Source organism: Protobothrops mucrosquamatus, unplaced genomic scaffold (assembly GCF_001527695.2).
Source record: "Protobothrops mucrosquamatus isolate PMUCROS unplaced genomic scaffold, P.Mucros_1.0 scaffold774, whole genome shotgun sequence".
Classification (NCBI taxonomy): Eukaryota; Metazoa; Chordata; class Lepidosauria; order Squamata; family Viperidae; genus Protobothrops; species Protobothrops mucrosquamatus.
Genome location: NW_015387042.1, coordinates 129,584 through 156,594, shown reverse-complemented (window position 1 = coordinate 156,594; position 27,011 = coordinate 129,584). Strand labels below are relative to the sequence as shown.

The window sequence follows — 27,011 nt, the reverse complement described above, 5'->3', positions numbered from 1 at the left end:
CCCTATAGTCAGCGATGGAATCAGCTGACTATGCCGAGGCGCCGGCATCCACAGCCACTCGGTCTTGGAAGGGTTGAGTCTGAGTCTGTTCCTCCCCATCCAGACCCTTACGGCCTCCAGGCAACGGGCCATCACGTCAAGGGCATCGTTGGGGTGGCCTGGGGTGGAAATGTACAGCTGCGTGTCATCAGCGTACATAAACTTCTCTGTCCTTTTAGCCTTTCCAGTTCTCCAAGGAACAGAGGCTCTTTGCAGATTCATTTCAGTACTTTCTAAGGAAAGGTCAAACACACTTTGTTTCTGATGTTGGCAAAGACAGGAATAAACAGTAGAGCCATATTAATAATGACAAACCTGTATTGTTAAGGTTAGTAATAAAATGAACCTGGTAGTAATCCAATAATGCAGAATTGTGGAGAAGAGGGTTGCTATTTATAACCAAGTACTACAAATATAAGATTAGTATCTAGTGTCTGTGTATGACTTATAGTTATAGTGTCTTGTTTCTAAGATTAGTATCTAGTGCCTGTGTATGACTTATAGTGTCTTATAGCTACTTCAGTCATGAGCTTTTCATTCAGAAGAAACCTATCTTCTGAACATGTGAATAAATAGATGCCTTATTCTTCCTTATATTTTGCAATAATAGTAATAAATAATAGTGTTAATTTCAGGTTTTCGTCATACCAGAGACACTTAAATCAAAATGCTGTGTTGTGGAAAAGATTTTTCATGCTTTTAATAATCCTTGAGATCAGTCATTATCCCAAATGTATAGCAGAAATACATTTTGATATACTTCTTCATTGTCAGACTTTTTTAAAAAAAAAATGAGTACAAATTATGAGACACAGTTTATATTAAAATATACATGAACTGAGAGTTGAAATTTCTTTTGTGACAAAAATTTGAGGGGAATATTGCTAAAAGAACACTGTTAAGATTAGGCATTTAAATAAGCTACATATTTTTATTATTTAATTATATTGTTGAGAAACACACTGTTCTCATCTTTCTAACCTTATGAACAAATTGTATGAAAAACATGACCAATGCATAGATTGGCCTACTTCCTTTTTTGAATTCACAGACTGATAGTCTTTTTTGTATGAATTTGTTAAAGTGCTAAAAATCCAAGGTTTTGCCGATTTGTGAAGAATGGCTTCCATTAAGTATATTTCCTAGAAATAGTTTAGAATACGGTCAAAAGTTTATTCCTGCTAATAGCCAAAACACAATGTGTCCTATTGTAGAGATATTCAGATATCTTGAACAGTAGTCAAGAGTATTTATTGCCTCAAAATTTATAGTAGCTCTGAGGTTTCATTAAATAGATTTCTGAATGAAACTTCATAGTGTATGTCTATATACACCATATTTTTATTGAAAATTCAAACTGTAGTAGTTATTAAAATAACAATCTTTTTGGCATTTACATTTGTATCCTTAAATAGGCAAACTATTATTTTAGAGTTTAATACAACTATAGAGGGAATAGGGGAAAAAATCTGAAAAACAACTGCATAGTCATAAATATGACCAAACAATTGAACAGATGGGCCTAATGCAAGCTTTCTACTAAAGCACACCTTGAATGTATTAGGATTTCCTTCCATCAGTGTGGATCATTGCACAGGTACAGCTATGCTGTACTATATGGATTAGTAATGTATTGCAATATTAATTAAGATACCGAGACTGTTGTGAGTGAAAGCTATAAACTACAATAAATTTCCACCCTAGTAAATTACTTGATTAAAAGAGTACTTGGCAGGAGTAGGAATACCTGACTTTTGACCTAGGCATGGCTTTTTGTTCTGCTTTGTTTCCAGATTTATGGTGAGAGGGATGTATGTTTTCAGGGGGAGGGGATTGTGCTTTGTTAAGGCCAAGACCATTAGAACTTTCTTTGATGTGGGCAAGAAGAATCTACTGAAGTTTGTTCATATTATGATTCTAGCTCAGCTGCAAGAAAAATTGTTTGGCATTAGCTACTCTCTTCTTCTGAGCAGCTGTTATCTGAGTAGAAGTCAGAACCTGCGTAGACAATTGGGCACATGAGTTGAACTTGTTCCTTTGCTCAAGGGTGGAATTATGTGTGAAATTCTTCCCTACTGAGATCAGAGAGACCTTTATTGAAACATGCTTGCAATTCATGTTTTTATTATATAAAGGGATTGGAAATTGTATGATTGAAAAGCTGAATATAAACAGTCTTTTCAGGTTTTTTCTTTTGGTATTTCAGGAAAAAATGAATCACCAACTTGCAATGTATTCAGTTTAGCAAATCTGATATCTATTACTTTATTTACAGGGCACTTTAAATACCATTCTACTCTTAAAAAGAGCCACAAGTTAATTGTTTGAACATAAAAGGAATTAGTTTAGTGTGGTGATTAAGCCTAGAAATCTGGATATTGTGAGTTCTAGTCCCACCTTAGGCATGCAAGTATCTGAGTGACTTTGAGTCAGTGACCTTCTGTTGACCCAATTCATTTCGCAGAATTGTTGTGTGGAAAATAAAAGGAAAAAGGAATAGTATGTATCTTTGCCATCTTGATTACTTATAAAGTAATAGGTTGGAATTAAAAGATATAAATAAGTAGACATCTTCTATCCATAGGAACAAAATAATGTGAACTAGTAGTTCAAACTGTACCCATATATTTAGTTTGTGGAAAGTATACTAATAAATATTCATGATTTCTATGAACAGTCAATCTCTCTTTGCTAACAATTAGTGTCATTGCTTATATCTGTTGCTCTGTAGCAATGGTACACAATTTGAGATCCGAAGACCTCCATGTTTTTTAATATGATAAGAAAAGAAAGTTGTTAGAACCTATGTCAGTGAGGGCGAACCTTTTAGAGACTGAGTGCCCAAATTGCAACCCAAAATCCACTTATGTATCGTCGGGTGCTGGGTGGGCGTGGCCTATTGGGTGGGTGTGGCCCATTGGGTGGGCATAGCTGTGATGGTAACGGCAGACTGGGTGGGACTAAAAAGTTCAATCAATTCCAACTTTGCGAGATCTTTTTTTCCCCCGCAAGAAGTTGAAATTGATTGATTGATTGAACCTTTTTTTTTTTTGCACACGGCGGCGGAAGCCTAAAGCGAAAAGGTTTTATAAAACCCAGCTGAAGGCCTAGGACTGGGGCGACAGCGCGCGTGTCCACAGAGAGGCCTCTGCATGCCGCCTGTGGCACCCGTGCCATAGGTTCGCCACCACGGACCTATGTTATAAAACCTATTTAACTGTGTTTAATATTAATTAAATTTAGAAAGTAATTAAAACTTAGTTTACATCTATTACTATTTTTTTTGAACTGTTACTCAAAGATCTTGTAAGGCCCATGGCCTATAAAATGTTCTACACACCAGATGTACAATTGGTCTGAACAATGCTGAAGTGTTAAACTAATGTTAACTAGTTACAATACAGTGGGGAGAAAAGCTAAGGAGGCAAAGAGGCAGCAACCACTGTAAAGAGTTCCTCTGAAAAGAATACTTTTTTATCACTGTATTTTTAACCTATTGTTTTAAACATGGGTAGTCCTCAACTTATAACCATTTGTTTCGTGATCGTTTGAAGTTGCAACAATACTGGAAAAAAGTGACTTATGACCCGTTTTCACACTTACAACCATTGTAGCATTGACTGCCTAAAATCCTGGGAACCACAACCTGAGCCAGGTGGTGTGCCATACCACATGAGACGGATATTGGGAGGTAAAAAAGCCAATAACTTTCATACACTCCAGCCAACCAGGCAAACCTTTGCCCCAGGAACCACAGAAAATCAAAATGGTTACAGTTTAATATATCTTTTATGAGAATTTAAAAAGTAAACAGAATTCTAGGTTGTTTGGGTATCAGATGATTATAGTACAAAATAATTACAAGATTTGTATACACTTTCCTCTAAGAACATGTTTTATAATGCTACATTATAAAACAGTAGATTCTCTTTCCAGCTTATAAATACAGTGACAATCTCAAGATGGCCACAAGTGTCACTGTTGCCTTCAATTTTTTTTCAGCAAGTTGAATGCATTGTTCAGAGTCTCATTTGTTGTTACACTGCAAACAAATACAGCTGTGTTTACTATAAAGATTCATGCTGTGGAATAGATCAAATCTTTAGATTAAATCTTTTATTTGGAGATCTCTGCCTTCCCTCCATAATTAACATTTGCCTCCTGTGTGCTAAATCAAACAAAGCAAAACTATGTATTAGCAAGGAATAGCCTTGTTGTTTTGTAAGTCCTCAAATATATATGTTTCTGTCTTGAAATATTAGTTATATGTATATTTTTAATCTTAGCCTTGCACAAATAAACATTTTAGTATCATTAAGGATTGTTAATTTGCAATGCCTCCTCAAATCATTAAAGCAGATGAAATATCCTGCCATTTTATCTTACCTTACCTGATAACTAGAAAGCACTTAGCAAGTTGGGTTTTTCTCTCCATATTTTAATAGGCATTAATCAAAATATGAAGAGAAGAACAGTGAGTTTGCACATCCATATTTGCTTCCTGTCTCTAAAATCATAATATAATTGACATCAAGACACAGTCATAGATTTCTGATGGATAATATCTCCCAAAGCAGCCTACACAGTCTAGACAATAGTGTGCTGTGAGCAAAGATCAAGGACACTATATAAAGTGTTAAAGAGAGAAGTGGCCAAAATGTTAACTGTCTCGCCAAGTTGAAAAATCCATGAGTCTCTCCAAGGTGGTACAGATTTCTCTTATTTTAGCGGTGGAAACATCATTCCATTTTCAATGTAAATTTGTTATAATATGTATCCAGCAGGGTTTTTGTTTTTAAACCAAATTCTGGACAGCCCTGTGTTTGTAATATTGTTGAAACATCTGTTTTGCATTCTGACTAAAACTAAGGACAATTTTTTATCATGCATAACTTTTCAGGGCATATAGAAAGTAGTGGATAAATCTTTAGATTCATAATGTGTTCTGTTAATAATGAAGGAAATATTGGGAAGATCCTGTGACTTGAGGTTTTCTCCTGGTTTCATATTACAGAGACTGACAGAAATGAGCAATCCTTATGGAGAGGGACTGCTGTAACTGATCTCCTATTTGTGACATTTTCACTGGCATCTGGTTAGACTGAATGAAGCCCTTGCAATAGATATTGAAATAAATCTGCATTACATACTAACTTTCTTACTAAATAATAGCTTTATCTAACTACAAAATACTCTTTTCCTTCCCTGCTTTCTCCCGAAGCTAATATCTTGAGATAGGTCAATAGGTTTGAAAAATTCTTGAACCCTGCTTGTTAGACATAGATTATTATATTTCTCAATACTATTTTTACCATAGTACACAATATAAGTGTATTTTTGCCTCTTTGGAGTGAAATGAACAGTGAATCAAGGGAAAATTAATGTTATTTAATCATGTTCTGTGAAACTGGGCAAAAGGAGTGAAATAACAAAGGTGCACTAGAGAGCCACAAAAGCTGCTTCCATATCCTTATAAGAAAAACTGATTGTAACTATTACACATGCTAGTTATATTGATATATTGAGATAGTTTTGAGAATATTCTACAAATATAATTTTCTATATGTTTTACTGCTTTGTCCCATAAAGATCTAAACAAACAAAAGCCCTATACTTTCTTAGGTGAACATTGGGTTTCTGAGATCTGAAACTTGTCTTACCTTTTTAAAGAAGACAAGCTTGGGAGAAATATACCTGAGCAGCATGTATATATAAAACTGTTTCTGCTTTTGGAAAATATAGTGCTATAAAATGTTGAAGAACTAAGTTTCTAGTCATTTGTTTTATCTTCAACTCTTCTCTTTCCCCCCCCCCCCCGTCCTTTTCCTGGTTTTCCTTTATGCTGATCAACAGTCAGCTTTTATTGGTATCCCTTGTTAAGTTTTTCCATTCTCTTTTGAAGTAGAAATACATTCTACTTTTGTGGTGTTGAAGGAGATTACAGGCATCATGCTCAATTTCCTATTATTTCTATAGAGAAATGCCTTCCTGATTGTGACTCTCTTCCTCCTTGCTGCTGGCATAAGCTTCTGCCTAGCTTAGGAGCACTTAGTTGTCACCTCATTCAGTTCATGCAACATTGGCTGAAAGAATAGCCTCAGGCTTCTATTCCTCCTCCCTTCCATAACTCTACTAGTATCATGGAGAAAGAGCTAGATTGCTGTGAACTTTGCTAGAAACTGACATTGAATCCCCAATGACAGCAAAAAAGTGTGGTTGCAATTTATGTGGCTGTTTTTGCATCTGAACCAAGAAGAGAGGAAATGAGATTAAATTTTGGATGCCTGTATTACTCTTTCATGAACTCCACTATGAAGTCTTTAACACTTTTTAAGAGGAATAGACATGTGTTTGTTACATTTATTACATTGATATAGCCACCCATCTTTCAATGAACTCTGGGTGGCTTCCATTTAAAATTTAAAAGACATACAAAATCATTTTAAAACTATAATTTTTATTTTTTGAATTGATGCATCTAACACAAATGCTGGGAGGACGTACATGTTGCATCTTTTATAATTGATAATTAATGCAGATTATTTTTTTAGCTTAAAGTTGGCAAAGTTGACTTTAAAAAACTTGGAAAATATTGCTAGTCATCAGTTAATATGTTGGATTTATATGCAACTGAAGTAGAAATTCCTTGTAATACATTTTCTTAAACAAATGTTATCAGGTTAGTATTGGAGTTCCCTCATGCCCCTGGGACATCATTTTGAAATTATGTTTCATAGCCTCCATGGCAACCGTGGTCTTGTCCTGGGTAATTTCAGATCTAACACATATAGGTTGAGACATGTCGGACTTCTTTATCTCTGACCTACTGGTACAGGACACTGAATTAAATCTTTTGTTCTGACATATAAGTTCTTGACCTAGATGACATTTACTGCCTTCTAAGATCTACTCAGATTCAGATGTAAATCCAACACCACTTTTCTCAATGATCCAGTGGGCAGTTCTGTTGAGTACCTGGTTGTCTTCTGGAATTGGAAAGTAGTTCAGGCTCTTGACACAACTGCCTCTGAGTTGCCTCTGACAAATGATACTGGAGATCATTTTGATTTCTGAGAAACTGTGAGAATAAAGCAACAAGATGACATCTGGAGCACTGATGGAAGAGAATGAAAAGTGAATCTGATTGAGCACATATTCAGCCTAGAGTGTAGTGATAAGGCCAGAGAAGCATCAGTGTTTCTCGATCATAATTATGTCAGATGGTAACCATCCAGTGGCACTGATAAGGCTGCACGTTTTCTTTACGTGAAACTATCTTTTTACATAACACTTTAGTAGTAGAAATCTTTCTCAGAGTTTTGATTCTAAATGAATTAATAATTGTTGCAGCATCTTGTACTATTAAATGAGATTCCTTTTGGCCTGCAGACTTCAGGAAATGGACCAATGATAATCAGTATCTTATTAGAGAAGGAAATTATGTCAATAGACTTGAAGAAAACTTTTCTATGTTTCCTTCAAGCAATGTACCTCTTTCTTGGACTTGGCCATATTAGATGCCTATCACCCAGTCTCCAAGTTCTCTTTTGAGGATAAGGCTATTGAAAATACAGTGGGGCATAAGTTGCTGAGCATCCTAGAAGAATTAGATTTTTTTTTAGATTGTTTCCTATCAGACTAAGGCTATGGTTTACATCAGAATGAGGGTATATACTCCTTGTGGTTCTGTTAGATATCTTGGAAGCCATCAACAGTATAGACCATGGTAATCTTCTGGATCTCCTACAAGACTTGGGGATTGAAGTACTATTTTGTGATGGTTTTGTTCCTTCCTGAGCAATTGATGGGGGGGAGAAGAAGTTATGGTCGTGGATCCTCTTTGTGACATGCCCCATGGATTGGTCCATCTACCCACTTTGCAATATATACATGAAACCACTGGGAGAAGTTGGAGAAAGTATTAGTAGGATCAGTCCTTCAAGATAGGCTAGAACAGGAAACAGATAGAGCAAAGCTTATAGCAGTGATGGTGAACCTTTTAGAGACCGAGTGCCCAAACTGCAACCCAAAACCCACTTATGCATCGTCGGATGCTGGGTGGGTGTGGCCCATTGGGTGGGCGTGGCCCATTGGGTGGGCATGGCTGCAGTGGTAACGGCAGACTGGGTGGAACTAAAAAGTTCAATCAATCAATTCCAACTTTGCAAGATCTTTTTTTTTTCTGCGAGAAGTTGAAATTGACTGATTGATTGAACTTTTTTTTTTGTACACGGTGGCAGAGGCCTAAAGCAAAAAGGTTTTATAAAACCCAGCTGAAGGCCTAGGACTGGGGCGACGACGCACGTGCCCACAGAGAGGGCTCTGAGTGCGGCCTTTGGCACCCGTGTCATTGGTTCGCCACCACTGGCTTACAGGAATGTCATTTTATTGTTATTGAGTATAATGGCAGTTTCCCCTTTGCTCTCTCTTATACTGAACAGAATCAAGATAGGGTTATTTTTAGTTTCTTTCTCATACCTTCCACTTTGCCCAGACTGAATTGTCTTTTGTTTTCTTTAATGGCTTTTGCCAAATTTATTTTCACATTCCTCTACATCATGCTGCTGATACTCAACAACTGGATGGGAAAGAAGTAGTTGTAGATGGGGAAGCCTTTATCCAGTATTGTCTGGATCATCAGTAGCAGCCCTTTTTGGAGCAAGAGGCCCTGGCAATGGTAGCTCTTATATTACTGCATGACAACTGAAGATTGCTGCAATGCATTCAGTATGTAACAATATTTGCAAATCAGTTCAAAATTGTTTTGTGCAAAATGCAGCTGCTGCTACTACTACTACTACTGCTAATAATAATAATAATAATAACAACAACAACAACAACAATAACTTTATTGTCACTTTGAACGTACACCAATCGGCATACATCAAAATGAAATTTTGTTGCACACAGATCTCAAAGGGCCACCACCTCCGATATAGCCTCCTTGTTCGTGGCAGCTCAAGTTTCAGAACATCCATTTTAGTCTCTAGGGAGCGAACGATGGCAAACAGGACAGATGGAAATGGAGCTCCATGGGGATTAGCCCTCAAATTAGTTTGTATTCCTGCACGACAACCTCGCCTCCTTTCCTTTTTCTGATCCCGTCTCTTCCACCTTTTCCTTAAAGGGGCCTCGCTCCTTTTCACCCCAGAGCCTAGGGGTATTTTAAAGGGGTTTTAAATTAAATTTTTAGTAGAAGCGGCCAAATTTAAATAGTTATTTTTAATCTTTTTAAATTTTGTATTGTATTATATCATTGTTTTAAACTGGCTGTAAGCCGCCCTGAGTCCTCCGGGAGAAGGGCGGGGTATAAATTTAATAAAATCAAATCAAAATCAAAATCAAGCATGCTGCCGCCACCTCCAATTCCTCCAAAAGCCTCTCTCCCTTCCTCTGGGCCTGCCAACAGTCTCATCCAGTTCCTTTGCTCCACAAGCCCTGGGACCTCTCCTCTGCCTCCTTCGGAAACAGCCTGATTTGCAATAGAATCCATCACTGTGCCAGCAGTCTGATCTTGCTGCCAGCAGAACAATTTCAAACAGCACAAAGGACTTTTAACAGTCTCACCAATAGTTCCAAAACAGCTAAAACCTCACCATACCAGCAAAGATTGTCGGTCGTATGTTACCTTAGCCCCACAACGTTGCTCAAACACATTAAAACCTTCCCGATCATGTGGCTTATATCCCTCCAAAAACTTTTCACCTTCAAGAGCCAATGCAGCCGCAGCCGATCCAGGCACCGCCATCTTAGAATCATACTTGATTATGAATGGGTGAGAGCCTCCATAACCATACAATACATGTGCCACAATCCCTATTCTTTTTTGGGTGTTGCTCTCTCTTTTATGGATATCCTCCTTATTGTGTTAGGCTGGCATGCACTTGGAGGACATTCTGGAAATTGTTTAAAAAGGAATCTTTCCAGAAGATGTTTGGGGAATAATCAGTTTGTGTTTGCAATTTTTTTTTAAATAAGTACCTTGCGGATTACAGCAGCATACAAATTAGACAGACAAGCAGGCAGATAGAATTCCTATCTGTATTTGCCATGCACAAATAAGAAGTTTGCAGCTGGTTGAAATGACAGGAAATGGAGCATATTGGCAACTGCTAAAACATTTCATAATGCTTAGTGAATATACATGCATGCATGTTTCCAAACACTATTGCTCAGACAGTCTATCTGAAACTATATCACTACATAATCTATGCAAATAATAAAGCATACTGTAGTCCCTGTTTAAAGAAATTTAGGGGAGTGTGAGATAACATTTGAGCTTGTCTTCAAATTTGGAATATGACATTAGTTTTTGTTGCTTTCGCTTGTCTCCATAGCTTTTGACACAATCCAAACCATGGCAATACCTAATAGGCTATTCCAGTTATCTCTGTAAATCTCTTCCAAGGTTGTCACAACTACTAAGTACCTCCTGTTTTCCTGTTTTTAATGCTGTTTTATGGAGAAAAGACATTATGGACCACAGACTTAAGCTTGAACAATGGGATTTACCCTCATTCCCTGCTCCCGAGCTTCCAAAATACTTACTATCCCCCCACCTCCCACAATCTCTTAGTCTTTGGGGATAAATTGTAGGAGGGCGAAGCAAAAAAAAAATGGGTTAGATATCATTCTATCAGTGATTTGAGATTTTTAGAAAAAAAATCCAGTGAGTTATACCTTCTTTGTAAGTATGATTTTCTGAAGCAGTTGACATTTGTATGCTTTCTTCTGTTTATTGACTTTGGCACTAGAATGGATTCTTAAAGTAGCCATATAATCTCATATGTTTTGGATCATTTGGCATAACATAAGTAGGAAGAAAATAATTACTGTATAATTTAATGAAAGACCGCTTTCTTACCAAATGCTAAATGTATATTGTACAAATATTTATGTATACATAATTTGTATTAGAAAGGTTTGCAGATTAAAAAAAGATAAACATGAATAATATAAAGTAAGAGTAAAGAACAATAAAAAAAGAAAATGTAAGGTGGGAAATTAAGAAAAAGTAATTAAGAAATAGAAATACGTAAAGTTATATAAAGAAGTTACTTCTGATCTTTAAGCAGTTACAAACTTCTGACTTCTCTCATTAAAGTTACATGTATTGTACAAATGCTTTTAACATGGTTTAAGTTATTTTTTCTGATTCCTTAATACAAATTTGCCTAAAGTATACATCATGTTTTTTTAAATAAGCTTTAGTAATTTTAATAAGCTTACAGTTTATTTTTAAAGATACACAGCAAAGAAGTGTAAAGAAATTGATCACCTAGAAATTCACATAGAGAATTTGATCTCTTATGTATTACTTTAGAGCCCCTAATGTTATTTATTTATCAAATTTAGAAACAAATTTAGAATTTCCCTCTCTATATTATAACTTTTCTGCTTTTTCTAATAAACTACATGAAAGATTTAGAGCAAAACCAAGGATTTTCTTGGGTTTGAGTATTGTGACCATCAAATAGATGTAGACATCTTGATGGATTATCCTACATTAAAGCCAAACATTCTGTGTTGAAATATCTCCCATTTACTACAGAAGCAAATTGGGAAGAGTCTGAAAATGTTTTCCAAGGAAGGTATATCATCTCCTAAGTTTTGTCCTTGCTTTGTGCTAAAATGTATGTATGGCCATCAGCTCTGCTGTCCCTCAATCCTTATAGATCTCCAACCTTCTCCTTTGGATTTCCATCGAATAACTAATTATAGCCTCTCAAACAGCATCTTTTCAATACTGGATTATACCTTTAAAACACTTAGCAGTTGTGATAGTAAACACTGTCCTGGCTAATACACTTGGTGGATTTGGGGCAATCCTGTACTTAAAAATTTTTAAATTTAAAGAGGGTAATGGGTTTTTCAAAAAAAAAAATCTAGCACTTGTTAAGAATAAAATTATTTCATAGCCTTAGCCGTGAAAGCCAGCTGGGTGACTTTGGCCACTCACTCTCTCTCAGCCCAACATACCTCACAGGATTGTTGTTGTGGGCAAAATAGGAGGCGGAAGGTGTGTTGGATATATTTGCCACCTTGAGCTATTTGTAAAAAATAATAAAGGAGGAATACAAATAAATAAATTTCATAGACTGATGTGGATATTATCCATCTCTAGTTAAAAAGAGTAGTGCTGTACAGTATTTCATTCATCGTCTTCACTGTTTTTTGATTTCTTTAGATAACTCTTCTACAAAACAAAAGCAATTTCTTCCTGGCTTTCAAAAAAAGATTTAATAAATAGGTTGCTGGAAAAAACATCTTGCTTTAAAAAAATTGTTTTAATATTGTGCTCTTGTCAAGTAACTTGTTAATGTATATGTGTGTCTTCTCTTTCTATACAGGAAGGAGCTTCAGCACGAAAGACTCAGACCCCAGCAGTGCAACCTGTGGCAAGGCCAGGTAAAAGCAGTAGATGTATTACTATATATATATATATATCATAGTATGAAGGATAAACTATTTTTTAACCAGTATATTGGAAATGCAAATCCATCTTCAAATTCATTCTGACTTGCTATGGAAACTATTGAAGCTTTAACTTTTAAATTATGATTTTCCCCCATAAAATTCAAATGAATACATCTACATTTCTGCTTGTACATGTGCTAATATGATATAATAATTACAGAAATGTATGCATTCTGTAAATTTCAGGTACTTTGAATCACTTCTATGTACAGTAGTCTTTGGAAGATATGCAAAAATACTAGGGATCTCTACCATATCACATTATTGTTTGTTAATCTACAGTACCCAGGATCTTGAGAAGAACTATGTTAACCTAGCAAGAAGTATGATGTGATCATATTCTGAAAAAAGCTGAGTCAACTTTTAGTACTGGAAATATTTATATGATCCCACTGTATTTCATTTCTTGTGATGCTTTCAGAAGATAGTGTCTGATGTATGTAATACATTATACTTTAATAATGAATATCATATAAGTACTTTGAAGGCTGAATAATGACTATCTGGCTTCAGGTATATAGACTTGAGGGGAATATGCCTTTAATTGATTATTTAAAAAGTAATATGAAGGTTTAAAAAAAGAAATAAAATAGGAGAGTTCTGTATGAGTTGTATAATATCTTAATGGCACAGCCTCAAAAAACAAAGCACTCTCTTCAGTTTTTATAAACAAAAGTACTTGCAGGATTTTTTCCCCCAAGTAATAAAGAAAAACTGCTGGTTAAATAGCCATCGCTAAAAATATTTATGCATCCATTCTAAAGTATTTATCTTGTGTTGCTAAACTTTCTTCTAAAACCGATTTCAGAATAGAATGCTAATGTATTCGAAGTAGCATAATGTTGGGATTCTTCACTAGTTTTGTTATCTTTGCAGTTGTGTGCCAGTGTTTAGAAAGGTCATACTGCCTGTCATACTTATCTCACCAGGGCTGTTGAGAATAAGAATGTGCTTGGAACTGACAAGCAACAATATGAACAGAGTAGAACTAGCAAGAGCTGAAATACATCTGGATAATTTCTGGCTATCTGCCACACATGAGGTCACACTGCCAGATGCGATTTCACACATATTAACTGAAAGCTCGGCATAGGCTTCATCAGTACAAAAGCAAGCCCATATCAAGATTGACCTTCCATAATGCAGGATATAAAAAAATAAAGTACCAGAAAACACCTGGCACTTTCTCTCTGGGTTTCTCTAAAAAAAAAGCTTACATTTCTTTAATAATTTCTTTATATTTTCTTTACATTTTTCTATTCCCTATTATTTTAAAACACAAATTTTTAATAGAGCCACATAGACAACAAAGTACTTGAAGTCAGTGTGATGCAATTGACAAATCTTTTTAGCAAATTAAATAATTACATTCTGTTGGAAAGGCCAGCACCCAATCCCCATTATTTTTAGTCTATTTTTCTAGATTATTACAGTCATTTAGATTTTATTTTTATTTTCTAGAGTCACCTATCATCAGTTTGAGTCAACCATAAATGTAATTAACATTGTGCTACCTCTGCAAAAATAGAGGGGCCAGGACTGAAACCTATAACATCTTTTTTGATACTTCGTTCCTGGGAGATGTCAAACTGTTGATGAATCTGGGCATTCACTTAATTGTCATTTCATCAAAACCATACTTTATTAGCTTGCTAATCAAAATGCCATGCTTTAGTTTCTCAAATGTTTTTTGCTTAAATTAAGATGTATCAATGTTTATACTACTACTACTTCTATTACTACTACTACTAAGAAATTTAATGAAACAATGGTTCATTAAATATGGTTAGATATGGTTAGAAAACTGAGAGTACATTTGCCCACTTCCAATCATCTAGCCTATCAGAGACAATACATGAAGATTCAGCCAGACAATCAACAATTTTTTTCAGTATTTTTGATTACAGTCTATTTGTCCTTGGTGCTAAATTTGTTCAAAGTAAAAAGATATTTCTTGGTAATGTTTCTGTCAATGTTAAGCTTCAGTTTTGCCCTTTCAATCCATTGTTTACAGTTTTCTAGTAGGTCTTGTCTGCAGAGTTCACAACTAGTTAAAAGGTTTTCCTTATTCCCTATTGGTTTTCATACGACTTTCCCCCTTAAATTTTGCTGCTAAACTCCCAAGTTTGTTTGCTTAATTTGTTCACTTAATTTACTCTTTTAAAAATGATTGTATTATATCTTTCCTAATGTATCTGAAGTAGCCTCTGCTTACTCAGCAAGAACTATTCATTTAATGTTCACTTAACACGCAATGCTTTTGATCGTTAGCTTTCCTGAACATTTTGATACGTAAGAAGACACAGGTAATCCTTGGTTTACATCACAATTAGGACCAGAATTTCCATTGCTAAGCAAGGCATTTGTTAAGTGAGTTATACCTGATTTTGTGGCCTTTTTTGCCATGGTTGTTTAGTGAATCACTGAAGTTGTTAAGTGAATCACATCATTAAGTGAATTTGGCTTGCCCCATTGACTTTGCTTGGTCAGAAGCTAGCTGGAAAGGTCACAGATGGTGATCAAATGACATCAGGATACTGGAACAATAGTAAGTACATGCCTATTGTCAATGACCCGAATTTTGACCACATGATTGTGTCATAAATGTCATAAGTGCAAGTACCGTCATAAGTTACTTTTTTTCGGTGCCATTATATTTTTGAGTGGTTGCTAAATAAATGATTGTAAGTTAAGGATTACCTGTACTGTTCTTATAGCTCTGAAACCCCATCTTAAGATATCTTTTATTACATTAATCCACTGTTAATAATTTTAGCCAAATGATATGCAAGAATCAAAACTGATAGTTGATTAGGATATTCTTACATACTTATGTCAGAAAAAAAAATTAAAGGGTGATTGCTAACTTTTCAGGTGATTTAGTTAGTCCAACAGTATAATATTGTTGTTATTACTGTTAATAATATGTTATTTACATGCAAATCTTCCACACTGAAACCTTCAGATACCCAAGGCATTTCACACCCATGCTTCTTTTTGTCTTTGAAATATTAAAAACTGGAATTATATGCCTTGAAAGTGCAGAGAGAATTAACAAATAGATTCTAGGGAAATTTCGTTAATTCCATTGTGATTCAAAACTTAAAACAGCTATTCTGTGCTTTTTTTTTTTCCTATAGTTTCTCAAGCAAGACCTCCTCCAAATCAAAAAAAAGGTGAATTGTTTCCAAATTTACAGCTGTTTTTATCTTATCAAATTGACATCTTGTATTACGGATGTTGTCATAAATTTATTAATTAGCATTTTAATTAGCATTTTAGTATAATTGTTCAGCCAGAGCCTGAAAAGTTTATGATAATGATGAAAATTGCATTTTATTTGCTTTAAATATATATGTATGTCTTTCTATAGGATCTCGAACACCAATTATCATTATTCCAGCAGCTACCACTTCATTAATTACTATGCTTAATGCAAAAGACCTTCTGCAGGATCTCAAGTAAGTAACTAAAAGATTTACATGATAAAAGTCTATTTTCAAGTATAAATGAAGCACATGACAGCCTTGACTAGGATGGCCTTTGTATAGTTTTGGGTTATGCATCACTTGCGGCATTCCTAGATTGGAGGCTTTGCTCGTGGTCATTCATGCCCTTGTAATCTCCAGTTTAGATTATTGCAACTTGTTGTACACGGGGTCGCCCTTAAGGACATTCAGAACCTCTGCTGGTGTGGGCAGTTAATGGTGTCAGTTTTTCAGAATATGCATTACTACTGCACCATCAACCTCATTGTATGCTTCCAGTATGCTTCTGGGTACAAATCAAGGTGCTGATAAAGGTTTTCATGGCTTAGCACTTGGCTACTTACAGGACTGTCTCTCCTTGTTTTACCATCTCCTCCACTCTGGCAGGAGGGGCGTTCTCTGGGTACCATCAGCTAAGGAACTTCAGCTGGCGAGGTCCTGCAGAGGACTTTTTCTGCCATGGTGTCCACTCTATAAAACATCATTCCATCTCAGATTAAGCCAGCCTCTATTCTGCTGGCCTTTTGCAAGGCCCTAGAAATACGATCCAAGAGTGTGATAGAATTCATCCTTTGACTTTCTTGATATTTATGAAGCTCAGCTGCTATGGGTTTCTCCCCCCCCCCCCATGTTTATATTATCTGTTGTACTGTTTTTATTTTATTGTAAGCCACCCATGGTCACTCATGAGAGACATGTGGCCAAATCAATAAATAAATGCAAATGAAGTAGATGCTATTTTATAACAACTGTTTTTATTGTATATGAAAATTGTATTTCAACAAAACAAACAAAGAAATGCACTCAAAATTGAACAAAAATAAGGATTTATTTTTGAAAACATGTACTTATTTGCCCTTTGTTCTTCAGGCTGTCCTCTTTTGGACATTCAGTTTACTTTGTTTCCTGGCTGCATAATGCTTTTCTATGTTTGGCAAATAATTCCCCATATTATGTATGGGAGCCGTTAGATTTGAACTGATTTCTCCTTATTTTTCAAAGAACATGCTATGCATATTTAACCATTATTAATAAACCATGCAAGGCCAGCATTGAAGTAGTATATGTGAGGGACGTTCATGAGATTCTAAAAATTGAATATGTAGCATTCCAGCACTAAATATAGTCAGGTCTTCATTCTTCTCTGCTTTACCAGCATTATGTAAATGCTTTCTCCCTAAATCATCTCAGTGAGCTAGTGATAAATCCAACAACAAAACAAGTACTGCATACGCCCTGTGATGCACTATGATTTTCAGATCTAAATTATAGCTTGAAGTGTCAAAAAATTGTATTGGCTGACCTATGGAATTGTGAAAGTAAAATTGAGGGAGACGTACAAGTTCACTTCCTTGAGTTTTAGAAGATAAGCAAGATGTTAATTTAATGTTGACAGTGTGGTGTAACAGTCCATATTTATTGTTACAATGCCATTTTATAGATCAATCTCCTACACTGAATGCCAACACATTAATTAAAATAAAAAAATAAGACAACTATCCTCTTACCTTTTCAGTTGCAACAGTGACCAGTGACTTTGCCTGAATTGTAATGGCTTGAAGCTCTAATTAGTTGGTGAGGGAAAATTCTGACTTTGTAAAAACAGGAATTATAATCAAATTAAATAGTTACCTTCAGTACAGAAGTATCCTGCATTAGTTATTCCTTATCTGTGCTTCAGGAATCATATATAATCAGAAAGGATAGTGAAAGTGTTCCCTGGTTCTGTTTCCCCCCAATTCACTCAAAATTTGAGATTGCTATTTTTTTCCAAGTTTGGGGCATTTCTCTGTCAATATTTCCAGGTTTTTTTAAACACATTCTTTAAATTTAATTTTAAGAGAAAAATAGATATACCCAAGCACCATTATTTATGTAATGGTTCAAAAATAATGTAGTGTAGTAATTTGCATAAAATAAAAGGTAATAAAGTACTATCTGGTTTCATTTTATAAGTACTATTTTCTGTATCACATCATTTTTTCTATTTGTGCTTTATTCTATTTATGTAGATAAGCAGCAGAATTGTTGATGTATTGGGGAAAAATCCTTTAAAACATTCTATCTGAAAATTGTAGGATATGAAAGTTCTAAGGGAAGCTTAAATATACTTTATAATATATGTTTTTATCTAGGTTTTTGGCTGATACCTTATAACAAATATAGGTTTGAATTTTGGTTGCAGGAGAGTATGGGACAGGGCAGAATGAATTGTTTGGGAAAAGCAGCAGTGGAAAAAGAGTTAAATACTTGTCCATGCAGCTTTTTTTTTACTGTAAATCATTCCCTCTCATTACCATTTTGCCTCAATATAGAGCAGGGATACCCAACCCAGTCTGTGGACCAGCACCAGTCTGCCACATGCCAGCTACTGGGCCACACAAACAAGTGAAGCCCCATCTGCAGGATGCAGTCAGCACACAAAACCACGTGCCCTCTGGTCCATGGAAAAACCTTTCTCCATGAAACCAGTCTTTGGTGCCCAAAAGGTTGGGGGCCGCTGATATAGTAATAAATCATATTTTGCTTTTAAGATGTTTTTCAATATATGTAACACATGTTGGTTATTAGAAAGTAAACAAAGATCAAGCAGAAGTTGCCGTTCATCTTCTTTCTACTTTTTTATGCACTTCGTGAAGCTCTGTTGATTGTCTACTGTTAATACTGTCCCTCTATCATCCTATAAATACCATATTTTGCCATTAAAGATTTTGAGATATTAAGGAATCTTACTCTGTCATAAGAGAAGTCGGTGTGCACTATAATCATGATTGATATTCTGTTCAAGTAATTTTCATTCATTTAGATTACTTTATATACCAATACAAGAAGCCTAACTCCACATTCTGTTTTATTGTGGATCCAGCATCACTTCCTAGTCTCTGTTGCTATTTTCCATTTCATTCCTATATGCATGTGTCTATTCTGTATATCTGCCAAAGAAGGATTAACAAAAGAAATGACAATTATTCATTAAAAGCATTAAATATTTGATTGGATAATTGTCAGTTCTTCACAGTAGGGCACCAACAAGGAAATAAGAATTATAAAGACTTCTGTCAGGGGTTTGTACTGTCAGAACTAGGAATAAAGTTTAGAATGTTAAAAATTGATAAAATTGTGAGTCCTGAATCATTAGTAAGCTGGTGAAGGAAGAAACTTTTTAAACAATTTGAATTGTTTCTTGCTGGGCTTTTTTAATTAGGTCCCATTCACCAATGAACTCCTTTCTTATCTCTTGTTTATGTTCAGTATTCCTTCTGTTGCTTTTCCAGACTCACCAGCAATCTTTTACAAAGATTTAAAAGAGCTTGTGAGCTGCTACTCCATATTTTTTTTAAAAAAAAATATATCCTAGTACTATATAAATCTACTTTAGCTGATTCATAAACTTTATTAGAAACACTGAGAATTTTGAGTATACTATCAAATTTTCTTGAGGTGTATGCTTCCTGAGGCCTTAGACATGCACACAAATAACGTGTTCTCTGTTATGGTTAAATTTTTGTTACAGGTTAAAACATACTAAAATGTGATTAAAAAGAATGCAAAGTAGTGTCATTCATCAAATGAAATTATATTTCTGCAATCAGTTATTTAAAAAAAAAACTGCTTACCATGTCTGCCCAAACTACATGCAGTTAAGAAGGAAACTGGTGCTGTCTTTTAAGGAGAAATGAATGGGTTCTGTGGAGCAGTTAGTTAATGATTAATTTGATATAAATATTGAAAAGACATGTATATGCACATAGCTTTTAGTATATTGAAAACCTAATTATCTCCATGTATCTCCATAGGCTTTTGGTATCTTGTTTAAAAAGAAATTATTATAGTTAATCGCAGCACAAATGTTACAGTATGCATTTCCTGTCTGTGCTTAAAAAAATCAAAAGTGGATTAAAGTTTTCCTTCAAGTCTTAAATCCCTTCCAAAACATATCTTCCCTCCTTTCCATTGTAAGCATTCCTTGTGGAATTCAAATATTATTGTTGAATAGCATTAGCTACACTTAACTACGAATAGTCCTTGGTTTACAACCACAGTTGGGGCCAGAATTTCCATTGCTAAGCAAGAACATTGGCAAGTGTGTTGCACCCAATTTTATGACCTTTTTGCCATGGTTGATAAGTGAATCTACAGTCAAATCCATCTTTCCCCCATGAACTTTGCTTGTTGGAAGCTGGTAGAGCATATGACCTTGGGATGTTGCAAGCATCATTAGTACAATATGTTGTCAAGCATCCAAATTTTGATCACATGACCATGGGGATGCCGCAATAGTTATAAGTGCGAAGACTGGTCATAAGTCACTTTTTTCAGTGCTATTGTCACTTTGGTTGCTAGACAAATAGTTGTAAGTCGAGGACTATCTGTATCAGCTTCTCACTATAGAGTTGAATTAGAAATGAATGACTTTCTCTTTACGAGGGTTTGCCAACTTCTCTGATTCTCACACTGCAAATTGATAGCAAAAGTTTGAAATAGTCTCTTGGAGCAAATGTTAATAAAGTGCAAGAGATTGGAGGATATGAGAAAAGCTAGTAATATTATTTTACTGAATTATATGTTTAGCTATATAAATTTGCTAATAAAATAAAGCAAATTCCTGATTTTATAGGTAGGAGCGCCTTGCAGTTATGCATAGTTTTAGGATATAAACTTGAATTCAAATCATTGTTTAAAAGCTAATTACGGTTAATCTAGCAATAGGCATAGGTTTAATTATTGTAAAGATAAAATTTGAGAAATTTTACATGGGAAATCGAGAAATGTGTAAAATTATAACAGGTTACTTGTTCTTTGACATTCCCTGTCGGAATACATTCACATTTGGTTGTTTTATTTTATGATTGATAAATTGATCGTCACAATCATTTATGTTACATACTCAGCAAACAACCAGAAATAGAAGAGATAGAGTGGATTGGTGCCAAAAATATCCGCAACTTTTTTCAGTATAAATAAATTACAAAAGCAAAATTAATAAAATATGAAACCACTTGCTGAACTCTCAGTTGCTATCTCTCCATTATTTGCACACAGAAGAATTTCAGTTGTATTGCCAAGGAAGTACTAAGATATCTTGAAGATGATTAGGAAAAAAGGAAGTCTTAAGAACAGATGAGAGGTTCCTTCTCATACGATGGCATGTTTGCTCCCTAAATATAAGTATATACTAAAATGATCTTTCAGCATTTTAGGTTTTTTTCCCCCTATTTCAGTAGCATGATTTCATTAGCCTTATACCAGTCTATTAAAATCTATTTCCTTGAACCATCATATTTCAATTGATACATTTTATTTATTTCATATTGAAAAGGCTTGGCAGTCTAGAGTATGTGATTTTCTTATTTTAGCTTTATATTTGTTTGGAAAATTTACCAGACTAGTGCTAATGGGTTGACTTTAGCATTAGCACAAACATTAGCCTATACTGATAAATTCAATTTCTTCAGTTAAACTGATAGAAATTAATAGTTATGATTATGGATCTTGCTTATTCCAATATCAAGAAGGCTTTCAAAGCTATCCCCCGCCCTCACCTGAGCTCCTCTGACCATCTCTCAGTGCTGCTTATTCCAGCACATAAACCTTTATTAATCAGAGTGAAACCTATAGTAAAGCAGGTGAGGGTTTGGACAGAGGGAGCGATAGAAGCATTACAAGACTGCTTTGAGTGCACAGATTGGGGCATGTTTAAGGAAGCAGCTACTGATAACCAACATACAAATGTTGAGTATGCCACCATGGTGTCTGCATATATCCAAAAGTGCATAGAAGATGTCTGTGTCTTGAAAAGCATTGTTGTGAGGGCGAATGAAAAACCGTGGCTGACTTATGAGGTCCGCAAGATGCTGAAAGCACGGAATGTGGCTTTCAAATCTGGTGACATGCTGGCACTTAGAACACCCAGAGCAAATCTGAAAAGTGCCATAAAAGGTACAAAGCAAGCCCATTGCCAGAGAATTCAGAATTTTTTTCAGGACCCAACAAACACCAGATGAATATGGCATGGGATCCAGGTCATCATGGATTATAAGGTGGCTCCATTGAGATGCAAGGACAGCACAGACTTCCTAAATAAGCTGAATACATTTTTTGGTAGATTTGAGGCATCAAATAGCACTCCTGCTAGAAAAGCTGTGCCCCATCCTGATGAGCAAGTGCTAAGCTTTGATATCACCTCTGTCCGGAAAACACTGCAGACAGTTAACATTCGGAAAGCAGCAGGCCCAGATAACATCCCTGGATGTGTCCTCAGGGAATGTGCAGAGGAGCTGGCTTGTGTTCTCACAGATATTTTCAACCTCTCATTGCAGCAGGCAGTGGTCCCATCGTGTTAAGACGGCCATCATTTTGCCAGTGCCAAAAAAGTCCACAATTACAGGCCTCAATGATTACCGTCCGATTGCACTGACATCCACCATCATGAAATGCTTTAAGAAGCTGATAAAGGACATTATTGTATCTAACGTCCCGCCAGCATTTGACCCGCTTCAGTTTGCCTACCTATCACATCGCTCTATGGAGGATGCTATTTCTTCCGTTCTCCATCGGAGCTTGAAGCACTTAGAGGAAAGAAATACGTGTGTTTGTTGTTTGTCGACTTCAGTTCGGCGTTTAACACAATCATTCCCCAGCATCTAGTAGACAAACTGGGCCTTTTAGGCTTAAACACTCCTCTGTGCAACTGGATTCTTGATTTTCTTGCCAACAGGCCCCAATATGTGCGAGTTGGAACAAATACCTCTAATACCATTTCCTTGAGCACAGGTTCTCCTCAGGGCTGCATCTTAAGTCCGCTGCTGTTCACCCTGTTAACCCATGACTGTTGTGCTAGGTTTGCCATTAACCATATTGTGAAGTTCGCAGATGATACAACAGTAGTGGGCCTTATTCAGGATGACAAGGTGGAAGCTTACCACAAGGAGATTGAGGAGTTGGTGAACTGGTGTAAGGAAAACAGCCTAGTTTTAAATACCAGAAAAATCAAAGAGATCATCGTCGATTTCAGAAAAGGCAGGCACAGCCACACTCCTCTGTGCATTAATGATTCACCCGTGGAGATGGTTACCAGCATCAAATTCCTGGGTGTGCAGCTAACGAGTAGGCTGGCTTGGTCGCTCAACAGTGAGAAACTTGTGAAGCGGGCACAGCAGCGCCTGCATTTTCTGTATCGCATGAGAAAAGCACATCTTCCTTCCCTTGTCCTGATCACTTTCTACAGGGGGACAATCGAGAGCATCCTGTCATACAGTATCACAGTCTGGTTTGGAAGAAGCATTGCTTCAGACAGGAAGGCGGTGCAGAGAGTGGTGAGAATGGCCAAAAAGATCATTGGCAGTTCCCTCTCTCCCATCCAGGACATAGCACAGAAGCGTTGCTTGAGCAGGGTCCATAAGATTATCTGGGACACTACACATCCTCTTCACGACCTGTTACCTTGTTACCTTCTGGGAGGAAGTTTCGTGGTATCCGTAGCAGAATATCCAGATTCAGTCATAGTTTCATTTCATACAGCATTAACCTTGTGAACTCTCAAGCTTCCTCTTTTCATTATATATTCAAGATGGACAGTATTTAATATTTATTCGTTATGTACGTATATGTAGGGGTGTGGGTCTATACATATGTTGTACATAGCATGTTTAGGTATGTGTCATGTATGTGTTTCACTTTGAGACCGGGCAACTAAATTTCATTTTTGATGTGTGCCATTGTGCCCACAGTAAAAAAAATGACAATAAAAGTTATCTTATCTTATCTTATCTTATGTCAGTATTGACTGTCTCTAAGGAGAAGCTAATCTCAAAAGCAAACAAATGCAATAAATTTCATTGTTTAAATATAGTGTTTGTGTTTAATCATTAGCATTGTTGTGTGTGTGTGTAAAGATTTGGCAGTAGGGTATTGTCTTTTTCATTATAGCACACATATAATTAATATTTATATTAATAATGATCTTAGTAGAATCATACTCTTTCAATTTCCATAATCCATATTCTTAGGTAAATAGGCCTGTGTCTTGCTACTATAGATATTCTCCTCTAGTCTGAGTTTCCAACTTTAAACAAATTTCGTGAACAATTAAATGTCCACTTTGGAAAAGACAACTATAAGTCAACCCATTAGCACTCTTCTGGCCACCGTGGATGATATTAAAGTTGAATGTTTTTAAATAAATTAATACTTATTCATTAGAGATTGATGTTTTGGGGGAGACATTGAGCAGAATCTGCTGCTAAACTGAACCTTAACATTAGCAGCCTAAAACAGTGATTATTGCTGGACTGCCTAGCTTTCCTTTTCCTTAGTCGAAACAGTGTTTGCTTGTCAGAAGCTGGCTAGGAAGGTTGCAAATGGCCATCACATGGTCTCGGGACCCTGAAACCATCATAAATACATACCCATTGCCAAGAGTGCAAATTATGGCGACCCTGGAGATGCTGCGATGGTTATAAGTGCGAGGATCAGCTGTAAGCTACTTTTTTGAACGAATGGTCGTATGTCGAAGACAACCTGTTTGGCTTCTTAATTGTTTATGCTTCAGGAGACTTAACATATCCTTCCAAATTATTTCCACAAGTAGGCTATCTGTTTTTACTTTGACTATATAAAGTCAGTACCAGTCTACAGTATTAATTCTTTCACCACCTCTGTTTTTAAGGTTTGTACCATCTGATGAAAAGAAAAAGCAAGGCTGTCAGCGAGAGAATGAAACTTTAATACAAAGAAGGAAAGACCAAATGCAGCCTGGTGGAACTACAGTCAGTGTTACGGTGCCATATCGTGTGGTTGATCAGCCTCTTAAACTCATGCCTCAAGATTGGTAAGAGAGAGCAATTTTGTTGCAATTGGTGTTGCCTTCCTCAACCAAATCTAAAATCAATCTAGTTGTAAATAATGTATTCTTAGTCATTATCCTGAATATTTTACTTTTGATACAGAGGCATCTGCTACCTCCTTACACGCATAATTTCTTCAAAGTTACAATGGTGCTGAAAAGTAATTTGCAATCAGTCCTCATATATATGACCATCACAGCGTCCCTGTGGCCACGTGATCAAAATTCGGGCACTTGGCAAACAGCATATATTTATGACTGTGTCAGTGACCCATGATCATGTGATCACCACTTCTGACAAGCAAAGTCAATGAGGGAAGCCAAATTTGCTTAATCACTGTATGATTCATTTAATGACCAAAAAGAGTTATAAAATTGGGCAGCATCCACTTAACAATGACACCACTTAGTTTCCAGTCCCAATTATGGTTGAAAGACAAGGACTTCCGATAATACTGCTTTCTTATACCTGGAACCTCTGTGAACATCAACTGGGAACATAGCTAAGTAAAAAGCATAGCATGGTAGAGAATTGCATAGTTAAACTTTGAGGTTTATACGAGTCTGGCTTAAAAATGTGAAAAAAATAGATATTTAGAAGGTATGTGACATTTTGTTGACTTTCTTTGAGTTAATAGTCCTTTAGCTGCAATTCTGAGCTAAATGGCAAAAAGAAAGTTGAATTCTCTTTCCCCAAATTACAGAATATATGTTGCATTGCATTTTTGGAGTAGCTCCAAAAAAAGAAGTTTTCTACTCATTATTTCACTACTCCAAATTCAATTCTTTCTTTTCATAATGGTTTACCTATAATATCTTTATCCTACCCATCCAGGAAAAATATCTCAAAGTGATTTTCAAAAAAAGAAAACAATTCCCTTATCATATGAATTAAGATTATAGGTTTACCTGTGGTGTTTTTTGTTTGTTTGTTTCCAAGAAGGTTTTGAGCCAGTAGTATAATTTTTAATCTTCTCAAATTTAACAAAACCAGGATACATTTGAATAAATGTGCTGAATCATGAACAAAATGTTTATGTTTGCAATAAGAACAAAAATATTAATGTTTGGGTAACAGCTTTGTTCTTCCTCTTAGAACAGAATATTGTCATTGTGTATTTCACAACGAAATTAATCCATTACTGAAGTTTTTGTGGCTGAAATGTGATGGCTTCACTCTCTCTTTTTATATCTATATTTTAGGGATCGTGTTGTAGCTGTGTTTGTCCAAGGTCCTGCCTGGCAATTCAAGGGCTGGCCATGGTTACTACCTGATGGATCACCTGTTGATATTTTTGCAAAAAGTAAGGTTTTTACTTTGATGTAATTATATGCAGTATATTCGCTCATAAATTACCTTGATTTTATTATGTCTTGATGTTAAAGTTTGGTGGTTCTATCAAAGCTGCTGGGGTCTCATTAAATATTCAGTTAGTTAGCAAACCCAGCTTGCAGTCCAGCTTCTATTAATTTATTTATTGTGTTTATATTGTACCTTTCTTCTGTGAGTGCAAGGAAATGTACATAATGCCCCTTCAAAACAACAACAACAACACTGTGAGGTAAATTGGGCTCAATGGTGAGGGGGGAGGGTGGGGGGCTAAGGGAGGGTGGGGTGATCAGTACGGTCAGTGGGAGGGGCAGATATGGCGGGAGTAGAGGACCATATCAGGTTCTGGGAGCACGCACACGCTGCTTACAAGCTTGTGGGTGCTCCGGTCCTCAGGACTCCACTCGGTCCCCAGGGATCTTAGACCCTCGGGCCCGGGATCACCGGCTGATGTTATGCAATGCCAGGTCCGTGGTAAACAAGGCCCCCCTCATTCAAGATCTTATTCAAGAGGGGGGTGCGGACCTGGCAGGGATCACCGAGACCTGGCTGGGCACGGAAGGGGGTGTACCCCTCGTAGACATCTGCCCGCCGGGTTTCCAGGTATTTCATCAGCCAAGGACCCGGGGTAGAGGCGGTGGGGTAGCGGTCATTATAAGGGAGAGCCTATGTCCGAGGGAGACCACTGTACCTCAGATAGACGGTGTGGAGTCTCTCCTTGTGAAGTGGGGACAAGGGGTACAAGTGGGCCTGTTGATTATATACCTGGCCCCCTGCTATGTATCAACGGCCCTGCCTGAGCTGGCTGACGTAATAGCCGGGGTGGCGGTTG

At 36.3% G+C, this 27,011-nt stretch overlaps 1 protein-coding gene across 1 annotated transcript in view; it reads left to right on the top strand.

Moving 5' to 3' along the window:
- The window catches only part of CDC73 (cell division cycle 73), a 100,712-nt gene that overhangs the window by 63,582 nt on the left and 10,119 nt on the right, over nucleotides 1–27,011 (top strand). The window contains exons 11-15 of the mRNA XM_015818632.1: nucleotides 12,390–12,447; nucleotides 15,657–15,692; nucleotides 15,890–15,977; nucleotides 24,673–24,834; nucleotides 26,053–26,153. Coding sequence (XP_015674118.1) covers nucleotides 12,390–12,447; nucleotides 15,657–15,692; nucleotides 15,890–15,977; nucleotides 24,673–24,834; nucleotides 26,053–26,153 — 445 coding nt within the window. The remainder of the gene's footprint in view (nucleotides 1–12,389; nucleotides 12,448–15,656; nucleotides 15,693–15,889; nucleotides 15,978–24,672; nucleotides 24,835–26,052; nucleotides 26,154–27,011) is intronic.